At 45.4% G+C, this 19,042-nt stretch overlaps 1 protein-coding gene across 2 annotated transcripts in view; it reads right to left on the reverse strand.

Annotated features, from left to right (window-relative positions):
- Spats2 (spermatogenesis associated serine rich 2) overlaps positions 1-19,042 on the reverse strand; it is a 74,891-nt gene that overhangs the window by 2,863 nt on the left and 52,986 nt on the right. For both annotated transcript variants that reach the window (XM_052161347.1, XM_052161346.1), the window contains exons 9-11: positions 11,092-11,150; positions 4,262-4,371; positions 1,188-1,290 (exon numbers count right to left, since the gene is read on the reverse strand). In XM_052161347.1, coding sequence (XP_052017307.1) covers positions 1,188-1,290; positions 4,262-4,371; positions 11,092-11,150 — 272 coding nt within the window. The remainder of the gene's footprint in view (positions 1-1,187; positions 1,291-4,261; positions 4,372-11,091; positions 11,151-19,042) is intronic.

Raw genomic sequence — 19,042 nt, forward strand, 5'->3', positions numbered from 1 at the left:
GTGCGCCACCACCGCCCGGCAAACTATTATTTTCAATTCAAATGTTGTCAGACACCAATGGTTTAAAGTCCTCCTCGGATGTCCTCTTGGCTGGAAGCCTGGTCTGTGATGGGTTAACAGTCGCCACTCTGAAGCCAACATTTCACCCTTGTTTTGTGGGGCAGGGGAGCAAGTACACGCTACAGCCCCAGCACCAACACTGAGAAGAGGAGGGGCAGGTTCAGAGCCTGACTACAAACTCTCACCCTGAGGTCCTCTAATGTCTCCCACTTCAAAAAGAATTGTTTTTATGTTGTGTGTCTAAGTGTTTAGCCTGAAGGTAAATATGTGCACCATGTGTGTGCCTGGTCCCCATGAAGGTCACAAGAAGACTCTGAACCTGTTGGAACAGGAGTTAAGGATGGTAGTGCTCTACTACGAGGGTGCTGGGAACCTTTAGAGGTGTAACACTCTGATAGCCCAGTCATCTCGCCAGCCCCATGAAGATTTTATTTGTTCGTGTATGTTCGTCTCTGTGTGTGCAAGTGCCCACAGAGGCCAGAAGAGGAAGTCCTGGGGACGGAGTTATGGGTGGTTCACAGCTACCCAATGTGGGTCCTGGGAACTGAACTCTGGTCCTTTGGAAGAGCAACAAGTCCTTTCAACCCCCAAGCTGTCTCTCCAGCCCCAGTTCTACCCCTACTTGTGATGCTACCACTTAAGAGACTCTATGTGCCTAGCAAGACAAGAACTGTTGTCTCTATTTGAAGGAATAAACCTAGGTCCAGGGTATCAATGCTGAGGCAGGTCTGCCCTGGTTGCCTCCAGGTGCCTGCTCCTCACACTATTCTATCACACGTCTCTCAACTCAGCAGGAAACAATGAAAAAGAGCGCTCTGCTGGGTGCTGGGTGCTGAAAGATGGTGGCAGGAGAGGGTGGCATATAAGTCCAGCCTTGGGGACTCAGCAAGTTTGTAGCCAGGCTAAGTTCTAAAGGAACAAAAACTATCTCATACTTCAAGACTGGCAAATACTAGTCCTTAGAGCCCAAGGGATTCCTCCGTACCCCAGGGTCTTTTCACAAACCCAAGACAAGAGGCACCTAGGAGTGTGCAGTGGACAGGCCAGTCAGCAAGCGTGGTGCCTTCACCACCTGAGGACAGTCTCCTTAGCACCCATGGTCCAGAATCTCTCACCCTCTCTCTCACCTTGTCCAAATGAATCGATACTCTGTTTCAGAGTCTCCACATCACAGGTGAACCGGGCTACTCTTCCAAGATCTTCGTCATATTTACGCTCACTAACAAAGTGCTGGAGAAAAGAGAGACAGTTACGGGTAACACAAGCATTGCATACAGAATCGAAAACACATAAACATATACATACGTGGAACAGAATTAACTTTAATTTTCTCATTTTATTGCTTTAAATTTTGCTAAATGACCATTTCATTAGCAATGCTGAGTAATCAGACAAATATACTCATTTTCTCAAGGGCCCAAAGACAAGCTTCATAGTTTGATGAAATGTTATAAATGGCCAACACCCAATGGTATAACAGGAAGGAAGGAAGGAAGGAAGGAAGGAAGGAAGGAAGGAAGGAAGGAAGGAAGAAGAATTTATAGAAAGAGTCTTCTCCCTACTGGAGTGCTCTCCACAGGGTCCATTTCACACAGAAACAGAAGCAGCCCGTAATCATGGCTCCCACAGTGACCCCGTTAGGTAGATGGTGTGTTGTCCTTTAGTAGAAACTTCTAAGAAAAGCCATATTGTCTGTCTCCTTGTAAAATAGGACTTTAGAGCCTTTGAAATAGGAGCAATTTCTTGAGATGGAAAATCATTCACTGGAAAGGCCACTCTGCATACGAGACATTGATGCTGCACATGATTTCATCCTTGTAAAATTAGGCTGTCCTGACCGGCCAACGGGTCAAAAGCTCACCCACTACGGAACACATATGATCATGTCAGAATGAAAAGCCTGCGGGGACCTACTAGATAAACCACGTCTCGGTGGATCACTCCTCCACCCACCCACCCACACAGCACATGAGAAGGTGTAAAAGCAAAGTTCAGAGGTCAGAGAAAATGTGCACTAACTAAACTCCTGCCTGGAGCAGACCTCCTGACTGGGGAGTCGACTCCCACATCAAACACATCCGAATTCTTGGAATGTATCCAGAAATACCAATAGGGAAAGAAGAGAAAAATTACCCTTGAGATTTGACATCCTAAAAATTCTGAGCACACTGCAGCTTAGGAAGGCACACAGACCTCTGTAACGGCGTCTTCAGACACAGAATATCTGTCTCATATTAATTCTGAAACAAATTCTAGGGTTGTTGAGCCAAAGACATAATAGAAATGACAGAAGTACAATCATCTGGAAATAAGACACTTAAATTGCACAGCCCCCACTTCAGTGCGCTAAAACGTGGAAAGAAACAGATTAGATTCTCAGTCAGCCCACAGGAGTATTTCTAGAAACCTTTTAGCTTCGTAGGAAGAGAACCGATGAAGCCAGAATTCTCATCTAGTGACAAAGGGGCTTCTGGTGTTTCCCAAACAGGTGACTGAGACTGACTGGCCTCAGTGTGAGGAGAGCTCTATCAATGTCCCAGTGGATGGTCACTGTGGAGGAAATGTCATCCACATTTGCACTTTCTGGCTCCTTTACCTCAGCAGGTCTGCGTGAGTATTGATCTCCAGAAGGTCCTAGGTCGCCTTACCCCACGTCTTCGCTTTCTACCTGCCATTGTGGGCCTGCACAGGAAGCCGTCCTCAAACACGGCAGCAAGGCCCATGTTCAGAAAGGCTTAGGAAGAAAGGTTTAGAATGTACCCCTCCCCACCCCCACTCCTTGCTCAAAAAGCTTTCTATTTATAAACAATGACTTAGAACACACTTTCCAAGGGAACCTACAAACAATCCAACTTCTCTTGGGAGCACACAGTTATTTTCAGAAATACAATTTTTTTGAACAATTCATTTACTTTCCTTTATGTGTAACAAGTATTTGCTTGTGTCTATGCATGTAAACTTCACATGTACCTGGTGCCGAAGGAGTTTGAGGCTTACAGATGTCTATGGCCATAGACAGTTGTGAGCCTCTGTGTGAGTGCTGTGAATTGAACCCAGCTCCTCAGCAAAAGCAGCAAGTGTCCTTAACCACAGAGCCTTACCCTCGGCTCCTAAAACACCCCCCCCTCCCCAAGGTTTATGCTTATTTTGTATATACTTGTGTTCTGCCTGCATGTATGTACGTGAAGAATGTGAGGCCAGAAGCTAGCTAGCATCAGTCACTCTGAGGCTGGAATTACTGCTAACCACCACGCGGGTGCTGTAAGAGCAATCAGTGTTCATTCACATCTGTAAGCCTCAAACTCAGGAGGCACAGGCAGGAGCATCTGAAATTTGACATCAGTTCAGGCTACCCAGCGAGAAAGGCCTTAACAATAAAGGTATGAATGCCAAACTTCAGGAATGTTTATGAGAAAATACAATAAATGTCTTAAATTGTTAACATTTCTCTATAAAACCAGAATTGGCTAAACTGTTGAAAACATATGTTCTAAGGCAGTGTGCTAGGCACTAGTTAGTATTGATCGCCAGTCTGGTGAGCCAGACAGATTAACCACATAAAACTCTAACTGTGCGATGAAAGCCCAGTACAGAGGACATGACAGGAGTCAGGAAGGAAGGGTGGTCAACGGTGGCGCGGGACTTCTAACGGGAGGGTCAGCGAGTGTCTGCAAACAGCCTGTTGACAATACTAGAGAAAGAACACAAAAGGAGCCTGGGGTGGCACGAGGGTAGCGCCAGAGTCAGTGTGTACAGAGCCCACAGTCTGTGTAAAGATTACAGTGCTTGTCCTAAAGTGTGAGCAGGTTTGAAGCAGGCTGTAGAGTGTGAGAATCAGACACAGAGTGGGAAGATCAGGACAACTGGAAAGATTCAACCCAGTCTACCACAGAAGGCTAAGCGACAGCTGATGGCGCTTCATCTTTATGGTGGGATAGAAACGAGAAACAAGATTCAGCAGCAAGTGCAAGGATGGGCAAGGTCTCCTGACAGACTTAATTCAAGAAATGCAAATGTTTCCTAAGATTTCCTGCCAGGACACCTGGATAGAAGACACAACCCTTTAAAGAAAAACAAAGTGTGGAAAGGGCCAGGCTCAGAGGGGAAGCTCATGGGTTTAGGATGTCAGGGGAAGCCATGACTTGGACATTTGCCATGCTGGCTGGTCCTGGGAGCCAAGGAAAGGAGGAGGAAGTTTCACCTTGATGTCGGCCCTGAGTTCAATCAACTGCTCCTCTGACATCCGAACGGCCACATCTGTCATCTTCTTCAGAAGCTCTGCTTTCTTCTGCCGGCTGAGCAAGATTTCCACTGTGGAAGAAAAAGGCAATCAAGCTTATGCTGCACTTAGAGGGGTGCGGAGCAGCCGCCTCGGTGTGCAGCCGCCTCGGTGTGCAGCCGCCTCGGTGTGCAGCCGCCTCGGTGTGCCTCTGGACAGCCAAGGGCCTAGCTGCCCACACATGCAGAAAATAAAGAGTCCCAAGGCTCGGTTTCCAGTTGAGGGGTCTCTTAAGGCAATTAAAAGACAAACACATCTAAATCACGGGACTTATATAAAATCTCCCCCCATTTCTCTCTCCTCTTCCTACCCCACCTCCCAGTTTGTTCTCAAGAAGCAAATGAAGATAGAAACATGCACAGCATTTGACACAAGTGTCACCAAGAACAAACAGGTCCAAAGTGCAAAGCAGGATTACCCATCCTTCCCGCTTCTGACTTTGTGGTCCTCTGCTCAGAGAACCACTAACAACTTCCTTTGCGTAGTCCAAACACTGTCTCTTTAAGTAGAGCACAGACCTCTCCCTCCCTCAGACAGTCTATAAGACACACCATCTTCCCTCTACCAGAGCCACTGCTAACCTGCTGCTCATATCTTACCCGGCCGTCCACTCTACAGACACCCCAATTAGTCCATCTGCTGATGATATATACTCAAGCTCTTACACTCTTCTTTTTAAAAAAGCACCTGTTTCTATAGATAATGGTAAATAACAGATTAAAAAAAAAAAAGTCCTCCCTAAGAAGTCGAGCTAAGGTCTGTCAGACAAATGACCCAAGAAATTTCACCACCAGACTAGGAACCAATACCCAGGAAGGTTGAGACAGCATCTCGTTCTGTGGTCCAAGCTTGTCTGAACTCTAGCACAGGATGGCACGGTACTGCCCCAGCCTTCCATGATTAGAATCACACATGTAGGCCATTATGCCCAGCTCTGTCCTGCAAGAGTTCATCACTGTTTTCTCTTTCATTCTTTCTTTTTCATTTTGGTTTTTCAAGTCAGGGTTTCTCTGCATAGCCCTAGCTGTCCTGGAAATCACTTTGTAGACCAGGCTGACTTTGAACTCAGAGATCTGCCTGCCTCTGCCTCCTGCATGCTGGGGTTAAAGGTGTGTGCCCCCCACCTCCACCCTGGTGATCAATTTTTCTAAGTGAGAATTCCTACTCTAATTCTCTTTGTCTTTTTCTATGGATGTGACCTAGAAGAAGGGGACATGGTCTCTTCCTTCAGTTTATGGACCCAAGCCCCAAGACGCCTTCTCTAGCCTGATGAGAGCTCTAGTTATTCAGAGGATGTGACCTTTCAGACAAAGGGACTAACCATTATGCTTTGAAGGGGTTGTCACTGACAAGAAATTGGGGATGTATTTATTCAATTTATTTAATAAATAACCTTTACTTTTTTACCTTATTTTATACATATAAACACTGGGTGTTTTGCTACACGTATGTCTGTGCACCGTGTGTATGCTCTCAAAGGCCAGAAGAGGCCATTGGATTCCCTGAAACTGGAATTAACAGACTGCTGTGGGCCACCATGTGGATGCTGGGAACTGGAGCCAGGTCCTCTGCAAGAACAGTGCTCTTAATCGCTGACCCATCTCTCTAGCCCCCTTTAAAGGGATTCATTTATTTTACAATACAGAGGGTCACTGGGCAGCTGAAGCAGAGGATTGTGGCAAAGCCTGTTAGAAGAATAAGGCCTTCTCCTTCTTTTCCTGTCAGAAGCCCCATGGTAAGACGGGTATCATGCCCATGATCTGAGCATCTGGATAGTTGAGGCAGGACTGTGCTGTCAAGGCTAGGCTGGTCTCAGAAAGACTCCCGCTCAGCATTCAGCACTGCTGTGAGCACAGGTCCCGGGGTGGGCCTAAGAGGAAGCTCTAGCTTACAGTAGTCTAAAGACTACTTAGATGTGATGCTTACCCCTCCCGTACCCAATCCTTAGGAGTTATCTTTGACCAGAGCATGCTGTCAGGGTGGCTAGAAAGGAGAAGAGCCTGGGCCCCAGTGTTACCTCAGCAACACCCTGCTAACTATGGATTAAGTACCTCGGGCTTCTTCACAAGAGAGTATGAAATGCATTTACGCAGGTCACTCTACTGTGTGCAGTCAGATACACACCTAACTGTCACACACAGATTTACACCAGGGCCGTGAGCCAGCCAGCAATGCCGTGCTTTCCGTGTAAGACTAAATCCTCCACATCTAGGGAAGCCAGGTGCAGTGCGTGCACACGTGGAGGCCAGAGGATGGATATGGGTGTCTCCCCTCAGATGCCAATTACTTTTTCCCTCAAAGTCAAGGAGGCAAGACTGGCTGCCAGCGAGTGACGGGTCTGGCTTGCCTGTGTTCCCGAGGCTGGGACTGCAGGCGCAGGCCCACTCCACAGTGTTTAAGTGTGGGCTCCCAGCCTGGGCTCTCCCTTGTGCTTCTTACTGACTGAGCTGTCTCTGATGACCGACACTGGACTTTCATTCATTCTGTCTGTCTTTTTAAAAAGATTTATTTTGCAGAGGCAGGAGGATTTCTGAGTTTGAGGACACAGAGAAACCCTGTCTCAAAAAAAACAAAAAAACAAAAAAAAACAAAAAAACAAAAAACAAAGCAAAAACAAACAAAAAAAAAAGATTTGTTTTCATGTGGATGAGTGCTTGTGCACATGTATGTATGTCGGCCACATGTGTGCCGAGTGCCTGTAGAGATCAGAGGAGGTTATGGCATCCCCCTGGCACTGGAGGTACTGGACGCTGAACCCTAGTTTTGGTCAAGATCAAGTGCTCTTAAGTCCTGAGCCAGCTTTCTAGCCTAACACTCACCTTCTCACCAGCTATAAAAGATCTACTGGTCTACTCCCAAGATAAAGCCCATCTGCCAATCACACCAAACTCAGTTCTTTTCAGCCTCCAGCATTCTGGGATTTTAAGTGCAAAATTACAAATTTCAAGATTGAGAAAATATGTTTTAAGGATTTAAAAGTTTTTAAATGTAATTTTATATGTCTGAGTGTTTTGCCTGCAAGTACACCTATGCACCACACACAAGCAGTACATGCAGAGCTCAGAAGGGGCACTGGATCTCCTGAAACTAGAGTTACAGGTGGTTGTGAGACATCATAGGTATGTGCTAGGAATTGAACCTGGGTCCTCTGGAAGAGCAACTAGTGCTCTTAACCACTGAGCTCTCTTTCCAGCTCCCAATAAAGACTTCTATATACATCACATGACTCAGAAAACCAAATTAGGGCTGTGTGGTTAAATGGCGTAGTGGTTTGAGCACTGGCCCAAGCAGAGGATCCAGACTGGGTGCCCTCACCCACCACGGCAGCTCACAACTGCCCAGGGACTCCATGCTCTCTTCTGGCCTCTCTGGGCACATGGTACACGCATGATGCTGCACAGACACACATGTAGACAAAATGCCCACGCGCATAATATGAAATAATAAATTTTGGCTGACTGAGGGTCCCAGCACTCAGGAAGCAAGCAAGGCACGTGGATCCTCTATGAGTTTGAGACCAGCCTTGTCTATTAAGAGGGACTACACAGTGAGATCCTATCTCAAACAAACAAACAACAAGAAACCAAAAACATTTTTTTGAGAAAAAAAAAAAATCAACAGATATGATACTGGACAAGTCACATTTTCCCTAAAAGTTTCTTCACATGAAGAAATAAAAAATAAAACAAGAAAACAAACCTATTTCAAAGTATCAAAACAAGGACTAAATATGAATGTGCATAAAGAAATTCGGGGGTTGGAGAGATGGTTCAGTGGGTAAGAGCACTGACTGTTCTTCTGAAGGTCCTGAGTTCAAATCCCAGTGTACTGGCTGGTTTTGTGTATCAACTTGACACAGGATGGAGTTATCACAGAGAAAGGAGCTTCAGTTGGGAAGTACCGCCATGAGATCCAGCTGTAGGGCATTTTCTCAATTAGTGATCAAGGAGGGAGGGCCTCTTGTAGGTGGCGCCATCCCTGGGCTGGTATTCTTGGATTCTATAAGAGAGCAGGCTGAGCAAGCCAGGGGAAGCAAGCCAGTAAGAAACATCCCTCCATGGCCTCTGCATCAGCTCCTGCTTCCTGACCTGCTTGAGTTCCAGTCCTGACTTCCTTTGATGATGAACAGCAGTGTGGAAGTGTAAGCTCAATAAACCCTTTCCTCCCCAGCTTGCTTCTTGGTCATGATGTTTGTGCAGGAATAGAAACCCTGACTAAGACACCCAACAACCACATGGTGGCTCACAACCATCTGTAATGAGAAGAAATTCGAAACTATGAAATAGTACAAATAAAGAAAGCAGTAACAAGCTACAATGTGCTTTCTTGCCAGCACTGCTAATGGGTTATTACATCTCATCACTAAAAATTTAAGGCAATTTCAAGAGTGAACAAAGATAAAGATGTAAAACCGATGAAGTTGGGTAAAATTTTGTAGCTTTTAATTTAATAACTGGGGGCTGGAGAGACCGTTAAGAGCACTGACTGCTCTTCTGAAGGTCCTGAGTTCAAATCCCAGCAACCACATGGTAGCTCATAACCATCTCTAATGAGATGTGACGCACTCTTCTGGTGTGTCTAAAAACAGCTACAGTGTACTTACATTTAATAAATAAATCTTTAATAACTGGGTGAAACTGGTCCAAACTGGGTGACAGGGCATTGCTGTGTCCATGCTCGTCGGCATGTGAGCAGATGCAGAGAACTCTGGGTGTTCTCCTCAGCTGTTCTCCAACACACAGGACGGAAGGGTCTCTTGGCAAACCAGAGGTCATGTTTTGGCTAGACTGGCTGGATGGCGGGCCCTGGGTCCTACCTGTCTGTGTCCAGCTCTAGGTTTGCACACCCAAACTGCTACACTCAGCTTTGATGTGGGTACTGCAATTTGAACTCAGTGTTTCCTGTTTGTGAAGCAAGCAGTTTTATCCCACGTCATCTCTCTGCCCCCTTTCCACTTGCCTTGCCCCTCAGTGTCAGGTGTTCATTTCCCCTTCTCCAGGGCTGGATTACAGATATATGCCTGCATACTCAGCTTCTAACACATATATTCATGCTAGAATAGCAAGAACATCATTGGCTGAGCCATCTTCCCAGCTCCCTACAAGACAGATACACACTTCTTTGTGTGTATATTATGTATTTGTATAAGAATGCTGTGCCTGGGGAGTTGGAGAGATGGCTCAGTGGTGAAGAGCACAGACTGCTCTTCTGAAGGTCCTGAGTTCAAATCCCAGCAACTACATGGTGGCTCACAACCATCTGTAATGAGATCTGATGCCCTCTTCTGGTGTGTCTGAAGACAGCTACAGTGTACTTAGATATAATAAATAAATCTCTTTTTTTTTTTTAAAGAATGCTGTGCCTGAAGGTATGCCTGTTTACCCTGTGTATGCCTGGTGCCCATGGAGGTCACAGGAGAGCATCAGATCACTTGGAACTGGAGTTACAGGAGGTTCTTAGTGGCAGTGTGGGTGCTGGGAATAGAGCCCAGGTCCTGCAAAGGAGCAGTTAGGGCTCTTCTGACCCTCTGCTCCAGCCCCTAAAAGATGTATTTTTAAAAAGCACCTTTTTCTTGAAAGTAAGGACTCCACCTTTTTACTAGTTTAAGTTTATCTGAACCTTTATCCTATAAAAGAACCAAAGGACAAGAATAGGTGCTAGCTGGGGAATCTAGAGATTTAGTGCACATGCAATCTATCTCTGCTGTATTCTCAACATCTCCCTTAGAATGGAGCAAATGCCCTGTGCTCAGTGCTCTCTGGTCTCTCTCCCTACGGCTGTGGTCACAGGCATGATGACCTGTGAGTTTCCACCTCAACCTAACCAAGCATTCCTATTCTTATTAGTTTGAGGGTAAGTTCAACTTAATGAAGAGAAAACCCGCCACTGGACCGTGGAGATGGCTCACAGGGGCGAAGCACCACCACACAGACCTGACGACCTGTGTTCAGTCCCTGAATCCCCGGTGGAAGGAAAGAATCAGCTCCGCAAAGCTTTCCCCTGACTGGCACGCCCGCACGCAAACCGACCGTCAGTGTCTGCTCTCCTGCAGAAAGCCACACAATCACCCAGGCTAGCCTGCGGCCCTCCGGCCGACCGCGGAAGCTCATGGCATCCGACTTCTCAGCTCACTGCCTTCTCCTGACTCTCTGACTACAGACACTGAATAAGGATCATCCGAAAGTGGAAAGACAAAGGGACTCCACGACGGGGACAACAAGAGCACATGCGCAACCATAGGAGCCCGGGGAGCTCTTCTCGGACTGTCCTGGTAATTCTGCCTTGTCAAAAAATAAAAATAAATAAAAATAATAACAATAAAAAACCCAGGAAAAGCAAAACAAAAGGTTCGGGTGCCTACAGAGTACGTCCTTTTCCTAATGTCGATACAGACACCGTGATACAATCTCTTATAAATTAAATCCTACATTCAGAATGCTAAAAAATTGGGGAAAATTTTTTTAAAAGACTCTTATGAAGAATTAATATGTCAGAACCGTACAACTGCTTAAGACTGACTAATTAGTTTATAAACTCATTTTTGTTTTACTGATTGTTTAGTACATAAACTATTCCTGCAGATGTTCACACTAAGCTTTGACAGAGAGGCAGCAACCTATCATTTGTACAGCTGATAGTTTTTAAGTCTCCATGTAGACCAGGCTGGCCTCTGCCTCCCAGTGCTGGAACTGAGGGCTTGCAGCACCCCGCCCTGCTCTGTCGCAGCTGTAATTAAGCATCAATCATCTTACTTGCTTCAGCTTTCACTTTATCCATCTCAGCAAGCAGCGCCACTTCTCGATCCATTAAACTAGGGGGAAATGAGAAAGAAAAAGGGGTTAGACTCAAATACCCAAAGAGTATATAAGTAATACTGGAGAAACAGCAACTGTTTCACTAAAAGCATACTGCTAAGAAATAATGTATGAACTGCATTATAGTCTGGTATCATATTCTCAACAAAGAATATTTTAAAAGATTCTCAATGCAGGATTCCCTTTGTTCCTTGTAATAGAGCAGGCCAGCTACTGGAAATCAGGGTTTTAGAACCAGCAGATGGCAGCACCAAGCCACAAAACTTTCATAGTTATGCTAACTTAAGTACTTCTGGAAATTACTTATTTCCACAATTTTTGGTTTATCTTTAAAAAAAAAAAAAGATATGGTCTCATTGTGTATCTTAGCTGTCCTGGAACTCTATGTCGACCAGGCCAGCCTTGAACTCACAGAGATCTACATGCCTCAGCATCTTAATAGCTGGGATTAAGGTGTGCACCACTGTACTGAGCTTGGTTTAATAGCGATACTGCGTCTAGTTTTACAAGGCAGTATGTGTGCAAGAGCATAGGGAAGTGGTCCAGTGTTAGGATCGATGTACCAAGGTGTGCAAACTGTTGTGCCAAGCCCAGGGTGCTACAGTACTTACCATCAGCTCTTACAATAGAGTACAGCCCTTAGGATACAGTGTAGCCCTTAGCATACAGAATCGTCCTTTTGATACAGTGTATCCCATGTGATAAGAATATAGCCCTTATGATATGGTGTGGTCCTTATAATACAGTGTAACCCTTATGATACAGTATGGTTCAAACTGATTTCTGATAAAAAATTAGTGGTAATCAAAAAGGATGGAATTAAAACTTTCTCATAGTTTTTTTCCCTTTTTCAGGAGTGGGGATCAGACCAAGGGCTGTGTATAGGTGGGCAAGCACCTACTTCTGGCTCTTCTCTTTGCAGTTGGAGGTGGATCACAGGGCTTGTGTGCTATGCCAACACTCTACCATTGGCGCTACACTCCAGACAAAGGCTTGCTCTGCAGTTTAGGCTGACCTTGAACTCATCATTCTGCGTCAGCATCCTGAGGCTGGATTACAGGTATGTGTTACTAATTCTGAAGTTACTGATCCTCTATTTCTTTAGATTTTGTTGTTGTTTTTTTTTAAATTGTTTTTCAGTGGCTGTCCTGAAACTCACAATATAGACCAGGCTGGCCTCAAACTCAGAGATCCACCTGCTACCTGGGTGCCAGGATTAAAGGCATACACTACTCCATCCAGTTAGATTTCTCGTACATATGTACTGTACATATGTATGTACTGTCAGAATCAGTGTATAGGAGTCCACTCTCTCCTATGACCATGTGGGTCCTACCTAAAATTCAGGTTGCCGATGTGACAGGCACCTTCACCCACTGAGACGTTCCATCAACCTGAAATTTCTCCTTTTAACAAGACTTGCAAAGGCAGTCACATACACACCTATTCAATTTAGCTCACTGAATAATTAGACCAGCACAAAGTAGTTAGCATAGTGGTTAATACTATAAGAAACACATTACCATACAGAGCAGGGTCATTTCAGAGAGGCAAATCCTTCACAGACAAGTGCCAGAAATCCAGTCTGAGAACTGTGCACATTAATAAGCAGACTTGCAAATTGAGAACTGGCTGTGAGGCAGCCCATACCCTGCTGTGAGACCTTCCCACCTTGGCAATGCTTTGGAATCCCCAGAAGCCACAGCTGGGACAGGAGCTGCCAGGCCTACAGGGCCATGATGCCACCCTCCTGGTGCCAGCTCACCTTAAGATGCACATACTGTGTCTTACCAGATGACAAATTCTTTGACAAAGCATATTATGAAAACACCTCTTACATTCTACCAGACTGGAGTGCTAGCTGAGCTAGAACACAGCCAGAGTTAGTAATACACCACTCGCCACTGACACTTTAAACTGAGATCTGATTGTACACCAAGCCTGTGTATTTAACCCTCCTTTAGGAGAACAATGTCACAACCAACTTTACTTGCCTTGGACTTCCCACTGAGCAACTTTTACAACCTCAGCTGATGCATCACTTAGACTACGAATTCACGCACCTGACCTAGAGTGACGCATGTGTAGAGTGGTGCGTGTATTTATGACAAATATAGGGTAGAAAGCAATCTCACAATGAGTATCCACTGTAGATACTGTACACACTCATGGAACTGTTACTTCATAACATAGTCCTTTCCTAATCTCTTGGCCACCATTACATCAGTTCAGCAACAGATAGGAAACTCTAGTTAAATGTCTGTTTTAGAAAGTTGAATTACAATAAATTATCCATTCTAATTCGTAAAAAAAAGAAAAAGTCCTCTTACCTGACACCTAACCTTTCTGATGTTTTGATTTTAACTTTGTACCCTCTCTGTTTATGTTGTGCGAAACATATTTCTCCAACTGTTTATGATGAAAACTTTGAAAAATACCGAAAATATAAAGGGATAAAACTGTGGTATATACGCCTCTGTGCGTGTTGGCAGTGTTTGGAGACTGCGTGCCACAGCTGTCCCAGGTGCTGTCCTTAGGTGAACAACCCGAGAAGATGGCATTCTTTGCGACCATGAAGCCATCTTGTCAGGTACCTGTAATGAGAGCTGTTACTAACTTTAATGTTTATTTTTACACCTTTAAGAGTTGTAAAATCTTTAATGGGAAGTTACAAATCCTGAGCAAGCTCCTTCAAGCTCTGTTTTCCATTCCCGTTAACTCTGAGCCAACACCAAGATATTTCAGTAGATGTTGCCACGGCAACATGACAAACAAAAGGAAGTAATTGCTACTTTTTATTGGTCTTTTAAATGCATTTGCGTGCATTGGGGGGAGGGGGTGCATGTGAGCATGTGGAGGGAGCAGCCTCAAGATCCCTCCTTAGAAACTCTGTCTCTTTTTTAAAATGCTTTCAAATATTAGATTTATTTTAAGTGTATTAATGTTTTGCCTGCATATGTGTCTGGTGGCTGTAGCAATCAGAAGAGGGTATCGGATCTCCTGAACAGTTGGGAGCCTTGGTATGTGTGCTGGGGATTGAACCTGGGTCCTCTGAAAAAGCAGCCAGTGCTCTTACACATTGAGACATGTCTCCAGCCCGTCTCCCTCCGTGTGTCCGTGTGTGCGCACACATACACAGATTTGAGCTTCAGTGTTTTGTTTTGAGATAGGGTCTCAATAGGGATCCTCGGCTAGCCTGCCACTTGCTGTGTACACCATGCTGGCCTTGAACCCACAGCGGTCTGCTTGCCTCTGCCTCTGGAGTGCTAGGATTAAAGGTTCGAGCCCAACTTTATCCACCTCCTCCAGGGGAGGATCTCTCACAGGCACAGAACTCACCAATTAAGCTAGACTGGCTAGCTAAAGCTGACAGCTAAGCACCTACGGGTGTTTGCCCCCCAGCCCTGGACTTACAAGTGTGAGTCACCAGGCCCAGCATTTACATGAGTTCTGTAAGTTGGATGCAGGCAAGGCAAACCTTTACTAAGTTTTTATTGGTCTTTGGTATGGAAATGAAAAATAACATAAGAGAGGGCTCATGTTGTCAGTTGTATGGATTAGGCACATTGGTGACCAATAATGAAGGAAAGAAACCAAAGAATTTCCCTTGGTGTCATTTAATCAAGAGTGAACCTAAGGATATGAGTGATTTGCCTGCATGTATGTCTGTGGACCACCTGAGTGCCCTTGGAAGCCAGCAGAAGGCTTAAATCTCCTGGGGACTGGCGTCCCAGATGATTGTGAGCCTCTGTATATGGGAAGGCAACGATGCTCTTAACTGCTGAACCATCTTTCAGCGCCCCCCCCCCCTAGTCTTTATTAGCAGAGAATGAATGCACCCTGTTTCTAGGTCTCCATGTCCCCAGCACCAACCTTACTGGAGTACATTTATTCTCCCAAGCTCAAAACGAAACGAAGCCTTCAGGAGTGAGGTAGGCTGAGAAGAGGAACCTAAGAGCTGACAGATATTAACCCTGTTATGACAATTCTGATGGTTCTTTCTGTAAGGAGTTTTTTTCAGAACATGTGGACAGGAATTCCATTTTTCTTTATTTTCCTGCTTGCTTTTTATTAAGGAAATTTTTTTTACTTACATGCATGTTTATGGAAATGTACACACATCTGGGTGCCTGTGGAGGCCAGAGGAGGGCCCTGGGTGCCCTGGGGCAGAGTTACAGGCAGCTAAGCACCCTTCACTGTAGCCGTGGGCACTGACCCAGGACCTCCACAACAGTAAGTATCCTAACCACTGAGCCCTCCCCCCACTCCTCTGTTCCTCCGTTCAGACAGTTGTGCTATGCCCCTCAACAGCCCTTCCGTCTCAGGCTCATGGCTGCGAGCTCACAAGCACATGCCACTGTGGCGGGCTGATTCTGGACTTCAGTTCTCTAAAATAGCCTTTGAGAAGTGTGAACTTTCTTTTCGGCCCACACCTGAAATCACTGTATTCAAGGTACTGAGGCTAGCCTGACCACAGCTACACACAGCGAGACTGCACGACAGAGCGATGGTGCTTTAATCTGCCGGGGAACAGAAGCAGCACACAGCGCCGCGTCTGAAGCAAGGCCTTTGGCTGAGGAGCGCTAGGCACACATGTGAGCAACAGCCTGGGCTTCCGTTTGAAACCGTTTGCTTTTGTGCGACTTTTTTTTTTTAATATAATGACGACATCCACATCTACGGCTCCAGAAACAGAAGAATGTGGAAACCAGCAAGGTAAAGACCGCAGAATAAAGCAAACAGGGACACTTGTTAAGACAGAATCAGCTGGTGTGGTGGCGCACACAGGTAGGATTTGCTGAAGGAGGCAGAGGCAGGAGGATCATGAGTTCAAGGCCAGCCTGGGCTACACATTTTTGCCTGGCGGTGGTGGTGCATGCCTATAATCTCAGCACTTTAAGAGGCAGAGGCAGGTGGATTTCTGAGTTCGAGGCCAGCCTGGTCTACAGAGTGAGTTCCAGGACAGCCAGGGCTATACAGAGAAACCCTGTGTGTGTGTGGGGGGGAGATAGAATCAGTCAGTCAGTCAATCAATCAATCAATCAATCAATCAAGGAATTGTATAGTGGGAAAGTGTTAATACCAGGAATGACTTTCAGCTTTTGTAGAAAATAAAAGTTATCTGTTTAGACTTTTATTTCTATTCTAAAAAAATTATAATTTATGGGCAATGTAGAAAAAAATAACCGAGAGAATAAAGTCTTTAAATTTTCATGGTTTTATGCAGTTTGCTTATGTGTGTGTGTGTGTGTGTGTGTGTGGATATGCTCCGTGGCACGAATAGCAGGTCAGAGGTTGGTTCATGGGCATTCATTCTCTCTACACCACTAGGCCCAGCAAGCACCTGTGTTTGCTAAGTCATGCCACCAGGCTCATAATGAAACTTTGTTAGTTGTTTGTGTTTTAGTTTGATTCAGTTTGCTCTGTGTGTATGACTGCTTTGATGGCAAGGATGTGTGTGCACCATGTGCATGCCTGGTGCCTGCAGAGGCCAGAAGAAGGAATCAGATCCCCTAGAACTGGAGTTATGAATAGTTGTGAACTCGTGAGTGCTGGGAACAGAACCCTGGTCTTGGCAGGAGCAACAAGTGCTCTTTTAAGGACTGAGTCATCTCTCCTGTTCCCCCCTTGAGGCAGGATCTCAAGGTGCTATGTACCCAAGGGTGACCTCAGACCTCTGACTCTCCTGCCTCCTCCCACCAAATGCCCGGATTACAGACTCACGACACTCCGCCTATGTTATGCACAGAACAGTGATGGAGGATACACCCAACTTCATACCTGCAAACAGGGCATCTGGACTGAAGAAATGTCTCAATCAAACTGGCCTGTGGCCATGTCTGTAAGGCATTTTCTTGATTGCTAATTGATGGAGACCCAGGCCCACTGTGGGCGGGGCGCAGTGGGCAGGTGGTATAGAAGAAGGGTGGCTAAAACAAGCTCCTAGCAAGCCTGTGAGCAGTTTGCTTCCATGGTTTCTCCTTCAGTTCCTGCACGACTGTTCTCCAAGAAGAACTGTCAACTGGGGCTAAGAAAGCAAAGACTTTTTGCCCAAGTTGGGCTGATCAGTGTTTCATCACAGCAACAGAAAGGAAACGAGCCACAGTCTTCACGGTAATTCTCACAGATGATGAAGACACCTTTTTAATGTTGGTTTTTCACAAAACTAAAACTTTATTTTTATTCAAAAAGGAAGCCTAGCATGTCTTCTGTTGGCTTCCCCTAGCCAGCACACTGGCAATCTTCCACCACACACCAAACATTCCAGGATGTATTTATTCTACATCCTGCTTCCTTAATAGTCTAAACTTAAGCCATGTAACTACTCTTGCAAAGTAAACTTTACTAATTAACAAGAAAAGTAAACCTGATGGCTAAATCTGCTTAAGGAAGGCCAGATTAAGTTAGACAGCAAAGCTCTGCTTCTGCCCCCTTCAGGGATGGGTCTGCTTTTACTTAGCTAACATGAGAAGTCACCACCAGACATTTCCGAGGCGCCCTGACAAGAAATGTAATCGCACTGCTGCAAATCTGCTAGAATCCTTTGCTTTCCTTTGACACTATAACACACATGACTCTCTAATTGACATTAAATTCCAAGCTGGCTGATGCCAAATGAAGTTAACTCACCTGACAATTATGTCTTAAAGTAACAACTACGAGGTACATGAAGGAAGGGACTGTTTTCAATCAACCTGAGAGAAAGGACCAGCAGGAAGGGGCAGGTGATCTCTTTCCTCAAGTTCGACTGGCCTGGTTGGTATGCCTGCTCCTAACCACTAAATACACAGTGCCCAGGGAGGAAGCATTTCATTTGTCACTTTTTGAAGGAGGTTCCTTCTGGCTGGGTTCCAAGTCAGCAGGAACTCACAAGTCTCTCTCACAGAAGTGTGTTTCTGGCTTGGGTTTGCTGAGTTTGATCAGGTCCTGTGGCTGAGGAAGTAAGAAGCTGGAAGATCTTAGAGGATAAAGAGGATCAAAGCAAAGTTGTGATAAACTATACGTATCTCTGTTTTTCCAAATATGCCAATAATATGGTAATAAACCTAAACAAGAAACATGACACTTCATTCATCCTCTCAGATGTTCAGAACAAGGACGCATTGTTCCCTAGTAAATTTATGAGAAGTCAGAGCAAGAAGAGTGGGGATTGGCTGAACTCAGTCAACACAGGGTCCCAGAGGTGCCGCAAGTAGGCTCCTTGCAGATGAGAGGAAATCTGAGTGTGGAGACAATGAGGAATGGGGCAGGAGCAGAGATGTGCACTGAGAAAGAAGACAGAACTGCAAGGTGGGAACAGCAAGGCTGGGCGACAAGGTGAACCAGCTGTCTTGTACAACGCTGTTTTGGAGCTGAGCAAGTGGCACATGCTTTAAATCCAACGCTTCGGAGGCTTAGGCCCGAGGGCCCAGACTTAAAGTCAGCCTAGACTTTACGGAAAGTCTTCTCTGCACAAACATGTAAGTACTCTTTGGTTACTTCATGCTCATTACCTCACTCTTAGTTCAGCCCCAGAGACAAGAAAGACTGAGGGACAAAATCACAGTGCTCCTTGCCAGCTCCCTCCATCTCCTGTGGCACACGGTGAACCAAGAGATATGGTCAGGTATGACCTAATGGTCCACAGTAAGGACACAGATGGCCAGCTGTGGGGAGGTGCAGGGCACTCTGCCACTCAGTTAGTGTAAGTAGTTCTTTCTTTCTTTCTTTCTTTCTTTCTTTCTTTCTTTCTTTCTTTCTTTCTTTCTTTCTTTCTTTCTTTCTCTCTCTCTCTCTCTCTCTCTCTCTCTCTCTCTCTCTCTCTCTCTCTTCTTTCTTTCTTTCTTTCTTTCTTGGTTTTGGTTTTTTTTGAAGCAGGGTTTCTCTGTGTAGCCCTGGCTGTCCTGGA

This window comes from Apodemus sylvaticus, chromosome 17 (assembly GCF_947179515.1).
Source record: "Apodemus sylvaticus chromosome 17, mApoSyl1.1, whole genome shotgun sequence".
NCBI lineage: Eukaryota > Metazoa > Chordata > Mammalia > Rodentia > Muridae > Apodemus > Apodemus sylvaticus.